The following is a 13,479-nucleotide window of genomic DNA, read 5'->3' as shown; positions in this document are numbered from 1 at the left end:
CTTTTCCGGCCAGGCCATACCTTGATCAGAGGTCAAATTTTCCAAAATGACCTTTCAACAGGCACACATTCATCCAAATTTCCTGCATATCAGAAAAGAAACTGGGTGAGCAGATATGACAAAAAAAAGATGTCCTGATAATTTCATTACCTACCACTACACGGTATTGGTAACCCTGGCGTCACCGGTAGGTAGCGTTTTCGTTCAAAGTTAAGGTTTCCTGTATTAGGCCGCCGTGCCAAGCCGAAGCATGCGGTGACGTCACTGGGTAGGAGAAGATAACGTACCACGCTATCAGTATCGACTGAGACTCGGATACTCAGACCGACTCAGGCAGACTCAAACTGACTCGACCGACTCAAACCGATTCAGATCGACTCAGTCCGACTCAGAACGACTCAAATTGACTCAGACCGACTCAACCGACTTAAATTGATTCCGATCGACTCGGACAGACTCAGAACGACTCAGGCAGGCTCAAACTGACTCGACCGACTCAAACCGATTCAGATCGAATCAGACCGACTCAAACTAAGTCAGACCTACCCAACCGACTCAAATAGATTCTAATCGAATCAGACAGACTCAGAACGACTCAGACAGACTCAGGCAGACTCAGACCGATTCAGATCGACTCAGATCGACTCAGATCGACTCAGATAAACTCAGAACGACTCAAACTGACTGAGAACCACTCACCCTACTAAAATCGTTCCGATTGACTAAGACAGACTCAGAACGACTCAGAGAGACTCAGGCAGACTCAAACCAACTCAGGCAGACTCAAACCGACGCAGGCAGACTCACACCGATTCAGATCGACTCAGACCGACTCAGATAGACTCAGAACGACTCAAACTGACTCAGACCGACTCAACCGACTCAATTTGATTCCGATCGACTCAGACAGACTCAGGCAGACTCAGACAGACTCATGCAGACTCAAACCGACTCGGCACACTGAAACTGACTCGACCGACTCAAACCGATTCAGGTCGGATGATTCAGGTCACCGCTGGGTCTGTCCGAGTCAGTCTAAATCAGTTTGAGTCGGTTGAGCCGGTTAGAGTCTGACTGAGTCTGTCTGAGTCTGAGTCATTATAAGTCTGTATGAGTCGATCGGAATCGATTTGAGTCAGTTGATTCGGTCTGAGTCAGGTTGAGTCGTTCTGAGTCTAGCTGAGTCGGATTGAGTCGATATGAATTGGTTTGAGTCGGTCGAGTCAGTTTGAGTGTGATTGAGTCGGTTTGAGTCTGCCTGAGTCGTTCCGAGTCTGTCTGAGTCGATCGGAATCGATTTGAGTCTGTCTGAGTCGATCTGAATCGGTTTGAGTCGGTCGAGTCAGTGAGAGTCTGTCTGAGTCGGTTTTAGTCGTTCTGAGTCTGTCTGAGTCGATCGGAATCGATTTGAGTTAGTTGAGTGATGAGTCGGTCTGAGTCATTTTGAGTCGTTCTGAGTCTATCTGAGTCTGTCTGAGTCGACCTGAATCGGTTTGAGTTGGTCGAGTCAGTTTGAGTCTGCCTGAGTTGGTTTGAATAGTTCTGAGTCTTACTGAGTCGATCGGAATCGATTTGAGTCGGTTGAGTCGGTCTGAGTCAGTTTGTGTCATTCTGAGTCTATCTGAGTCAGCCTGAATCGATTTGAATCAGTCTGAGTCTGCCTGAGTCGGTTTGAGTCTGCCTGAATCAGTTTGAGTCATTCTGAGTCTGTCTGAGTTGATCAGAATCGATTTGAGTCGATCGGAAATCGGAATCGATTTGAGGCGGTTGAGTCGGTCTGAGTTAGTTTGAGTCAGTCTGAGTCGATCTAAATTGGTTTGAGTTGGTCGAGTCACCTTGAGTCTGCCTGAGTCAGTTAGTCTGCCTGAGTCGTTTTGAGTCTGTCCGAGTCGATCGGAATCAATTTAAGTCGGCTGAGTCGGTCTGAGTCAGTTTGAGTCGTTCTGAGTCGGTTGATACTTATAGCGTGGTACGTTATCATCTCTTACCCAGTGACGTCACAGCATGCTTCAGCTTGGCACGGCGGCCTAATACAGGAAAGGGTATCGGTAACCCTGGCGTCACCGGTAGCGTTTTCGTTCAAGGTTAAGGTTTCCTGTATTAGGCAGTATTAGGCCACCGTGCCAAGCCGAAGCATGTTGTGACGTCACTGGGTAAGAGAACGGTATCGACTCAGACCGACTCAGAACGACTCAAACTGACTCAGACCGACTCAACCGACTCAAATCGATTCCGATCGACTCAGACCGACTCAGAACGACTCAAACTGACTCAGACCGACTCAACCGACTCAAATCGATTCCGATCGACTCAGACAGACTCAGAACGACTCAGGCAGACACAAACCGACTCAGGCAGACTCAAACTGACTCGACCGACTCACAACGACTCAAACTGACTCAGACCGACTCAACCGACTCAAATCGATTCCGATCGACTCAGACCGACTCAGAACGACTCAAACTGACTCAGACCGACTCAACCGACTCAAATCGATTCCGATCGACTCAGACCGACTCAGAACGACTCAAACTGACTCAGACCGACTCAACAGTCTCAAATCGATTCCGATCGACGCAGACAGACTCAGAACGACTCAGGCAAACTCAAACCGACTCAAGCAGACTCAAACTGACTCTATTTGAGTCAGTTGAGTCGATTTGAATCCGCCTGAGTCTGTCTGAGTCGTTCTGAGTCTTTCTGAGTCGCTCGGAATCGAGCTGAATCAGTCTGAGTATGCCTGAGTCGGTTTGAGTCTGCCTGAGTCTATCTGAATCGGCCCGAGTCTGCCTGAGTCGGTTTGAGTCTGCCTGAGTCGTTCTGAGCCTTTCTGAGTCGCTCGGAATCGATTTTAGTCGGTTTGAGTCTACCTGAGTAGTTCTGAGTCTGTTTGAGTCTGCCTGAGTCATTCTGAGTCTGCCTGAGTCGCTCGGAATCGATTTGAGTCGGTTTGAGTCCGCCTGAGTCGTTCTGAGTCGGTCTGAGTCGATCGGAATCGATTTGAGTCGGTTGAGTCGGTCTGAGTCAGTTTGAGTCGGTCTGAGTCAGTTTGAGTCGGTCGAGTCAGTTTGAGTCTGCCTGAGTCGGTTTGAGTCTGCCTGAGTCGTTCTGAGTCTGTCTGAGTCTGCCTGATTCATTCTGAGTCTGCCTGAGTCGCTCGGAATCGATTTGAGTCGGTTTGAGTCCGCCTGAGTCGTTCTGAGTCGATCTGAGTCGATCGGAATCGATTTGAGTCGGTTGAGTCAGTTTGAGTCGGTCGAGTCAGTTTGAGTCTACCTGAGTCGTTCTGAGTCTGTCTTAGTCGATCGGAATCAATCGGAATCTATTTGAGTCGGTTGAGTCGTTCTGAGTCGGTCTGAGTCGATCTGAATCGATTTGAGTCGGTTGAGTCGGTCTGAGTCAGTTTGGGTCGTTCTGAGTCGATCTGAGTCGATCGGAATCTATTTGAGTCGGTTGAGTCGGTCTGAGTCAGTTTGAGTCTGCCTGAGTCAGTTTGAGTCTGCCTGAGTCAGTTTGATTTGAGTCTGCCTGAGTCGTTCTGAGTCTATCTGAGTCTCAGTCGATACTGATAGCGTGGTACGTTCTCTTACCCAGTGACGTCACAGCATGCTACGGCTTGGCACGGTCACGGTGCCCTAATACTGCCTAATGCAGGAAGCCTTAACCTTGAACGAAAACGCTACCGGTGACGCCAGGGTTACCGATACCCAGGAAAGCTTAGCCTTGCACGAAAACACTACCGGTAACGCCAGGGTTACCGATACTCCACTACACCCTGTAGGAATGATTCCATTAAGGACACCATTAACTTTGCTTTTGATCATATTAGGTAACTATTTTCTTTCATATGGAACACAGGATAAGAACGCTTATGACAGATACCTACTTCACCAAATAAATATAATCCACACAATATCATTAATATCATATTTGCTACAGAAAAAATGGATTTCAATTTAGGACGTTATAAAGCATAGAAAGGAGTAAAATTTATCCTTGGAAAGTTGTGTGGATTTCAGCTTCAGTTTTACTCAATAGACCGTTTGAACTAAATGCATGGAAAGTGAAAATCATGAAAAAAAAACTTATAAATCTACCTCGAGGCCTTTGTCTTGCATCCGCGCTGAAAACACACAGAGGGGAAACGCGAGAATAAACACACAAGAGAGAATAGAAACGCGGCCTTGAGTACGAACAGCTGATTGAACTGTTTCTGCAACACAAACTAGTTGCATGAATAAAACTGGCTTACTTCAACGACATAACAACATGGTTCCACAACAATTAGTATCTTTTGTCTTTCATGCGCTGTTTCGACAGCGAAGCAGCTAAATTAAAGGGACCCTCCCACCTTCAAAAAAGTTAATGAATTGGCATAAAAGTGATGTAGCGTGAATCACAAAGAGCGAAAATGAACATCTACCAAATTTTACCGGAAAATATTCACCCGTTTTCGAGATATAAGACTTTTATTTTTGTTTACTTTTTTGGAACTCCGCTGTTTCTATGACGTCACATAAAGGTTTTCTTTACGTCGGCATTTGGAAGCAATAGTTTGGTATCAAAGTGCGACAAATATTGCGCGATTGATGCGTTTATCTTATCAAGGTCAATATATGATGACCAATAAAGGATTCCAGGACAATTCTTCTTATGGCATTTCTTCGTATCGCAATTCTTCGTCTGCAAATCTTCGTCAGGGCATTTATTCGTATCGCATTACTTTGTCTCGCATCAGGGTATATGAAAATCGGCTCGCATTTCTTCTTCAACGCAAATATATGCAAGAGTAAGCATTGAGGGACAAATAAATGCACCGACGAAGATTTGTAGACGAAGAAATGCGGACGAAAAATTGTGCTACGAAGAAATGTCATGCGAGGATTCGTTCGGGTACCATGACATTTATGTGATATCAAAGTCAAGGTTCACAGCTGATCTGCTAAATCAAGCCAAGAATCCAAACTATCAAAAAACTATAAATATTTGTTTGTCTGTCACAGAGGTCTCAAGCAATATAAGGTTGACATATGTTGAATCAAAAATCTACTGCCACAGCTCACATCTCCTGCCTTAGTTTATCATTGTTGTTTTAACTTGCTTTCAAGAGAAACAGAAGCCAGTATCTGATATCACTTCAGATGATTGTTTCAAGATCTGAGTTCAAATGGAAATAAAAGCAAGATCAAGATGAAACAGGGATTATTGCTGTTAAAGTAGTTTGGCCATGATACAACAAGCACATAAATCATTAGCCAAATCAAAAACTGGTTGGTTTGTCAAGATGTTTGTTGTCTGTCGTGTGTCGAGCTGCTATGAACACTGAACGCTCTCACTCTTACTTTAAAGAGAGCAGTTTAAGTTGAATGGTAGTGAGCTGTAATTAGACAAAGCAGCTATTCAGTGCTCACATCAAGCCAGGCTAGGAAATGGCATCAACTGTGGTGGGAGGAAGCAGGTTCAGCAGCCCTATGTTGTAAACTTCTGTTGTGTCTTGTGTTTGATCAACTGATGTTTTCTGCAGTGATAGTAGCAGGTAACTGCATGCTTGTCAAATTATGTGAATAAACGAATTCATAACATTGCATTTTTCTCTCCATGCAAGGAACAAGTAAGATGTTGTAGAAAATGTATTAGAGGGCTGCATTGCTGATTTTGCACTTTATCAGAGCTTTATTTAGAATTGCTTTCCTGAAAGCTACACACAGGCCACAGCACTGAAATTCACAATGTCATAGCTTTTGGCAGAAAAAAAGAAAATACTTACCTAGGTAAAATTGGCTGAAAGTATGGCAGAGCAGGTCTTGATGCGTATGCCCATCCGTGTGCTTGCCGAAGCCGAACTGACTGCAGTGCAACACATTAACTCTGACCCACCATGGTGGCTAACATATCCTGAACTTTCACCACTCTAAACAAGACAACTTTCAGCCCTCAGCATTGTATTAAAATAAAACACTGTACATGACACTCAAAATTTGTTTCAGTGCCATCCACAGACAACATCAGTCGCCATTCACCAGGCCAGTAAAAACAGAATAGATAATAGCTTCAAACCCATGTAGTCAGAGTTACTAGGTCTGCACCTCAAAACAAAATCCAGGTGACATTCACCACGCCAGTAAAAAACAGGTACTTAGGTAATGTAACAGCTTCAAATCTGGTAACATGTTGGTCGGACTTTACACTACCATATTTACATGGAATAATATGATACCAAACAATAGTGCAACCATTCTGGACAACAAAAGTGTATGATAAAATTAATTTAGAATACTTTGGCAGCATGATTTACGAGCACAGGCAGATGTTACCTACCAGCCTTCTCAATGCTCGTAAAACCAACATTGTAGTTTTGATTTTACCTTACATGATAACACACCTGGCTGCAATGGCACATTTAATTTAATACTGTGAAAAGACCAGTTATAACCACTTCACAAGCACAATTGCACCTCATGCCGACATCCTTTTCCAAAGACAGTCAGCAGCGTCTTTCGTCAAAACTGGAAGATCAATCCCCTTTCAACTGTTAACATCAAAAATATTTCTTCATGGTGTGATCTCCATATGAAAGCCTTGCAGGAAAAGAATTAATGTCAATTGTCAGCTCTTCAAATTTCTTTGGACTTTAACTTGCAGTACCATATCCAGTTTGCTTTGATATTTTGTTTTTTATTCCATGTTAAAGTTCAACACCAAGCTCCAGATATAGCAGGCAGCTTGATCATCATCGGCCTTGGTATAATATATATGGCCTTGGGTATAATATCAGTCCAAGTTCCAGTGGTGGGTATATCTTCTAATATTCAAATTAAAATGAAAAGCAACAGGCTTTCTCAGCGCCCACGGTCATAGAATACTATCAGCGCCGACGCAGTGCTGCCAGGTGGAGAAGGCTGTAATCCTCCAGATCAGTTTCACAAATCCTCCAGATTCCTCCAAATCCCATTGGCGGATCCAGAAAGGCGGTCTTGGACGCTGCGGGGGCATACCTACCCCCAAAAAAGTTTCTCCAAATTCTAAAAACTCATCGGATTACGATTCCTTTTGCACTGCTGTGCAGTTTAAGAGATACTTTTATCTAATAAAATTTAAGTTTTCGTTTTATCCTCGAAAAAACGAAAACTTTCGTCGATTTCGGGCGCTGCAGGGGGGGGGGGGCATTTGCCCCAAATGTCACCCTTAGTTCCGCCAGTAGTTCGGTACCCTCACAAACATACGGCACAATCGTACACGAAGTAGGAGGAACAAATAGTCACCATGTTATTCGTAGATACTAGATTTAGCTACAGACTGAGACATTCCAGTCTCACAGTGATAAAGGGCGAAGATATATCCTAACGGGTAGGGTGACGCTGGGCAGGAATATGCCTTTTGAGTCTTGAATGTGTTATATTTTTCCATGAAATTGAGCATAATAATCGGGCGACAAATCCTCCAGATTTTCCTCCAGAATAAAAAATCCTCCAAAAGCGAAATTTGTCCGCAAATAGAGTTCAAAATCCTCCAGATTTGCGGAAATCCTCCAAATCTGGCAGCACTGCGCCGACGACGGATTTCACGTTGATAAAGAAGGGAGCTCAAGGTCAGCAAAACTCGGGTTCAAGGAATGGCGGGCGTTGAAATGACTGCTGACGTCATCAAAAAACCGCTAATGGTTAAGAGATAGGGACTAAGCTGGTCCCACCCTGCAAGTAAAGGGAAGAAATTTCTTGAACACCATAAAGCTGCGGGGTTTGCGACCAGGATAAATGGTGGTTTCTGAGCCTGGCCGCAAACTTGGCTATCTCAACTCAAAACTAATGTTAAGGTGGGATGGTCCCTTTAAAATATTTTGCCAGAATGAGGGCCCTGTTCAAGTGCTCTGCGGCCGCCGCGGCTCCCGCGGCCGGGAGGCGGAGCCTAATTTCAGTTAGGTTGAACACCCTCGCGGCTGCGGCCGCTGCGGCCGGCGACGAGAATGGCACAATTATTTTGAAAGGAGATGCTGATCAAAATTTTGTGTGTGACGGCTATATAATGGCTTTATCACTTCAATTAGTACCTTTTTGAAGCAATTATTCCTAAACAACGTATCTAATCAACCGAAACAAAGAGCGAAATCCGCAATGTTTTGTCTCACGCGCGCAGTTTATGTCGAAGTTTCCCTGCGGTCGCTCCCGAGCGACCGCGGGAGCCGCAGGAAGAGCTACGCATTACCCAGAATGCTGCTCTCGCCTGATTGGCCGCCAGCTAAGCTCCGCCTTTTTGGCCGCGGGAGCCGCGGCGGCCGCAGACACTTGAACAGGGCTGAGAATGCATTGTTGCAGAATTTGACTGACATAGTTTGGTGAATGGTGATGGATCATTTTTCGACTATCTTTCAATTTCAGAGTGCTGAACTAGCGGTGTAGGGCGCCCACAAGGTCAAGGCGTCCACTTCTAGGCCTTCAGGCTCATACTCATGGTAAACGAAATTATTTGGCTGTTGTTGTTGTTGTTGTTGGTTTTCCCTCCATCCGCGGCAGAGCCGCGGTGTAGCTTCAGCTCTGGAGGGCCCTGAAGGCGGCCACCAGGGCCGCCACCGTGTCGCCGCGCCTGACCTCCTCCACCGTCGGCAGTATGTTGCCGACCGCCGGGATTCTGAGGCGAACCCCCATCAGTCCCGGGCAGGTCAGCAGGATGTGTCGAGGTGTATCGGCTTGCTCGCCGCACAGCGGGCAACGAGCTGCAGGGCAGTCGAGGTTCCTGCACTGTGGGCAGTCCGCAGATGGGTTTCGTCCGATGGAATGGAGAAACTGCGCCGAGCCGCTCCAGCGCCCAGTGCGGATCTGGTGGACGTCTACTGCTGTCGTCCTGTCCATGTTGGTGAGAGGTGGTGGCCATCTTGCACCCATAAGCTCTCTGTACCACCCCGTTGCGGCTTTGCGGTCGGGGTCCGGGTATGTCGGCCTGTCCCTTGCGGCGCGGTCTCTGGCGGTGCGGACTGCCGCTCGGTAGATGGTGTCTACGTCGAGCATGACGTCTTCTTGTGCCAGCGTCGCAGCCTCGTTTGCCAGGGCGTCGGCGGACTCGTTCTCTGGGATCCCGCAGTGGGATGGAACCCACTGGAGGGTGACCGTTCGGTCTCCGGCGGTGAGCTCCAGTAGCTGCTTCCATATGGCAGCGCCTCTGGCCGAGCGCTGTGCCGACGGACCCTCTCTCAGCGCCGCTATCGCCGACAGCGAGTCGGTACATATAACGACTGGTTCTGGTGCGTCCCGCTGGTGTTCCAGGATGTGGTCCAGCGTCACCTGCAGGGCGACCATCTCCGCTCGAAAGCTGGAGCAGAGTGTGCCCGCTGGGACACGGAGCTCGGTGCGGCTGTCGTCAGCTCCGACGATGAGGGCGCCAGCCCCCCCCCCCCCGCGGAGGATCCCGCCGCTCGACGAGCCGTCGGTCCACGCCCACGTCGCGCACTGCGTCATGGACGCCAGGTGATGGAGCGCTGCGTCTCTCTTCGTGGACCTCGCCGCACCGGCGGGCAGCGCGCCAATGCTCAGGTTGAAGGTGATCTTGCCGGTGGGCGTCCACGGTGGCGGTCGCTCTGGTAGTAGGGCCTCAACCGGCAGCTCGACCCGTAGCTCCCGCAGGGCCTCCCGGCCTACTTGGCGCCACCCCGTGACCAGCTTGAGGCGCTGAGGGGGGTCAGCCATGGCGACCGCTCGGAGGGGGTCCTCTGGCGGGAGCGCGGCAGCCTTCGCGAACATAGGTACGCGCCGCTAGCGCAGTACGTCGTGCCGCGACAGGCAGCATGCCAGCCTCGGCCGTCACACCGTGGTGTGGTGCGGAGTGTATGCAGCCCGTGACGATCCTCGCCACGGCGCGCATCTCCCGCTCCAGGATCTCGATGTTGGACTTGGACACTGCCGGCAGCCAGGCAGCAGCCGCGTGCTCTATCGCGCCGCGCACGTAGCCGTTTGCGACGGCGCGCAGCTGCTGTTCTTGCAACCCCCAGCTGCGGCCGGTGAGACGTCGGAGTTGGGCCGCTCGGGGCCGGACGCGCCGACGGAGACTTCTGCAGTGCGGGCCGAAGCTCAGCGTCCTGTCTAGCGTCACTCCCAGAAGTTTCAGCTCAGGTCCCCCTTCCACCAGTTGACCCGCCACGTGGATGTGACAGTCGACGGCGTCTCGGGGGTTCTGGGAGAGGACGAGCAGCTGCGTCTTCTGACCCGCGACCTCCATCTTACTCCGGCGGGCCCACTTCACGAGCGTGTTGGCTCGTGAAGGCTCGTCAATTATTGGCTCGTCAATGATGTGCTGCCATCTATTCGGGTACAGGTGCTGCCACTTAGAAGCCGGAGCTTTTCCGCAGGGCATCCTTCTCCGAGCCTTGTCCGAGTTGTTTTTTTAATTTTGCTCCCGACGGGCTACAGCCCTAGTCGGGGTAGGGGGAAGTTACTAGCTAACAATTAGCCAAGGCATCTGCTCTGGACCTGAACATGTGGTGTGGGGCAGCCTCTGGAGCAGGGCTGCAGTGCGGAGTCGATGAATTTTAGGGTAACTCCGACTCCGACTCCGACTCCGGCTTCAAAAATCAACCCCGACTCCGACTCCAACTCCGACTCCGACTCCAACTCCGACTCCGACTCCGGACGGTTCCATTTAAACTATACCGTGATATTGAAGCTCATAATGGATACATTTTTATCTTGCCTGAAACGATCCCCTGTGCGTTCCAAGCCCCAAGGCTTTGCGTTAAAAATAAAATGCAGAATTAAAAAGCAGGTTCTTGGGAATTCACCGTCTTCTGCTTCTCTCGCTGACAACGTTCGTCCAAAACAGCAAAATGGCCTTTTTTCGACAAAATCTAATTTCGAGCACAGTATCGTCAATCAAATTACAAATAGCTGCAGTGCATGACGTTGAGCTACGCAGCGTTAACTCCGACTCCGGAGACGGAGTCGGTAAGATTTTGGTGACTCCGACTCCGACTCCGATTACGGGCAGAACTGTCGACTCCGACCGACTTCAACTCCGACTCCGACTCCGACTCCGCAGCCCGTTCTGGAGTGTGGAAAAGTGCATGAAGATCTACACTCTACAACTTTGTTTTTTTTTTCAGCCACAGACTCAAACCCACATTGTTCAACAAAACGAGTGAAAGGGAAGAGCTTTTTTTGGACTTGGTGGGGTAGGGTGGGGTAATTTGGCATATTTTTATGCCTTCTCCGTCGTACCAAATTCCAGCTCAACCTTGGATTAAGAAAAACTGTTTCAGTAGCGCAAATGTCACTTGCTTTCACCATGATTCATGAAAGCGTCATCTTTGGACGAACTGAGCATACCTTGAATACCTACCTATAATAATAAGATTAGAACAAATATGTAGGTACCTACATGAAAAATAAACATAGCCCAACATGGCTCCCGATTGATCGTGTGGTTTGCAGTGCTATTGACGCCGCGGCGGGGGCGACACCGACCTACGGAGGCGGGGCGGACGCTGCTCGAGAGGCACGGAAACCCCGACCATCCGTCCGCCCTTTGGCGGTCTTCCTCATCTGGGCGGGGGCGGGGGCGGGGGCGGCTGACCCATATCGAGGCTCGCCGGGGCAGCTCGCCGTCAGACACCACCCGGTCTGACATACACCTGACATATACGGCGGCATTTCCCTGACACCGAGTGACCGACCTAGCCTTCACACTCGCCGGTCTCCTCTATTGGCAGCAATTTTCTCCGAGAGCCACTCCGTCAATAAGCGGCCGATAGAATGTCTGTAATGTCAGGTCAGGTGCCAGGTGTAGTCAGGTGTAGTGTCGTTTGAGCTCCTCGCGCGGGGGAGGGAAGTGAATGTTCCCGCCTATGCACGAGCCACAAAGTTCGCCGCACTTCTTAGCTGGTTCCTGCACCTGCTGGGGGCAGAGCAGCCTTATACTTTGACCTTGTCCTGCAAACGATCACTTCAGACGCTGATATTGTTTTATCCAATAATATGACCTATATGAGTGCCAGCAATAAGGCATGGTCGGATTCTGAAGACGCTGGCGACTCTGACGATGTTGAAAAGTTGAAAGCTCATTCTAAAATTTGACACTTTATGATAAAACACTTTTCCATTGATGTAGGGGAGAGTGGGGAAAGATGCCCAGGGTTTTACTATGTCATATATTATTTGAAAATGACGATCGGAAAGCAAAAACTTGGAGTTTCAACGGAAGCCGACATCATTTTTCTCCAAAAATATTACACTTTCGTGCCTGAAATATGATAACTTTTTTTGCTGTTAAGCATTTTCCTGAAGAAGTCAAAGGGGGCATCTTACCCCACAGGGTGGGGAAGACGCCCCCTGGCGTTGGGGAAGATGCCCCCTGCACTATAAGTGACATAAACAGGCACGTGAATCGCCTGAACGAATCAGTAGTCCCTTCGAGCCTGCAGTAGACACCAAACGTCATCGTAAGGGCCCTCAAAAGTGGTCGTAAGGGGCTTCAGAGGTCATCGTTAGGGTCATCATAGTCCAGCGCGGCCAAACAAGCTTCCGTGGTGGCGTTCGGAAACCACTGTGGTGCTCTTATAGGTCTTCATGATGCTTGAGGGCCCTCGAGCCCATCGTGGGGACCTCAGATGCCAGCGCGGCCCGTGGAGCCAACGTGGGAGCCCTCAAAGGATGTCGTGAGGGGCCCTGGAGCCAATAATGGGGCCCACAGAGGCCGTCGTAAGGGCTCTCAGAGTCAGATGCCGCCCAAAAAGTCGCTGTGTGTGCCGAGAGACCGGCACAGGGAGCACCCGACCGTACTGGACTCTCAATAGTCCCAGATCGGCTTTTGTCTCTCATCACAAGTATGTAATAAATGATTTGACGGGCTGCTTGAAGGACAGCCTACGGATTTAGGGGGGCGTCTTTCCCCATCAGGACAGGGGGCATCTTACCCCAAGGTACCGAAGTAACATTTAATCAGTACAATTTGTTAGCCATAAAACTACACCCTGAAACAAACTGTTTGGGACACAGTACACGCATGCTAATGTATCAGGACTATAGCAAGGGACGCAAAAATTATTTACCTTCTTTGGTATTTACAATGTTTTGACACCAAAATATTTTTCGAAAGCAGCAAATAAAAATCATGCATTCACCAGCCAGCCATTGCCCAACTGAGCTTCGCAAATTTTTGTGCAGTTAACAAGGCAGGCTTCCGCTTTACGCTAAGAACATTAATTTCCGGGTTCAATTATTTGTTTCGCCGCTAGAGGGGGTGGGGCGTCTTTCCCACCCTGGGCATCTTACCCCACTCTCCCCTACTGACACATAATTACTCATTTAACTTATATATTTACAATGTTTTAATTTAAGCTGCACCGCAATATTTCCTTAAACAATTGCTGACCTTGGTATTAAACTTTACGCATAACTTTTTATCGGAAATATCGTTAGTCTGGCGCGTCTGGTGATGAGACATGGACGGCTGTCTGACGGTGTCATCCTATTTCCCCGGAGATCAGCGTATCGGTCG

General features: G+C 48.8%; 1 protein-coding gene across 2 annotated transcripts in view; it reads right to left on the bottom strand.

Moving 5' to 3' along the window:
* LOC122381112 (ubiquitin carboxyl-terminal hydrolase 19-like) overlaps nucleotides 1-4,174 on the bottom strand; it is a 28,127-nt gene extending 23,953 nt beyond the window's left edge. The window contains exon 1 of one of the 2 annotated variants that reach the window (XM_043364935.1): nucleotides 4,098-4,174. In XM_043364935.1, the coding sequence (XP_043220870.1) occupies nucleotides 4,098-4,118 (21 nt within the window). In that variant the 5' untranslated portion in view covers nucleotides 4,119-4,174. The remainder of the gene's footprint in view (nucleotides 1-4,097) is intronic. The other variant, XM_043364934.1, reaches the window with a different exon arrangement.
* Nucleotides 4,175-13,479: the final 9,305 nt, after the last annotated feature.

Source organism: Amphibalanus amphitrite, unplaced genomic scaffold, assembly GCF_019059575.1.
Source record: "Amphibalanus amphitrite isolate SeventyFive unplaced genomic scaffold, NRLGWU_Aamphi_draft 000114F_arrow, whole genome shotgun sequence".
Taxonomy (NCBI): domain Eukaryota; kingdom Metazoa; phylum Arthropoda; class Thecostraca; order Balanomorpha; family Balanidae; genus Amphibalanus; species Amphibalanus amphitrite.
The sequence above is the reverse complement of the archived record's forward strand: the minus strand, read 5'-3'. Positions and strand labels throughout refer to the sequence as shown.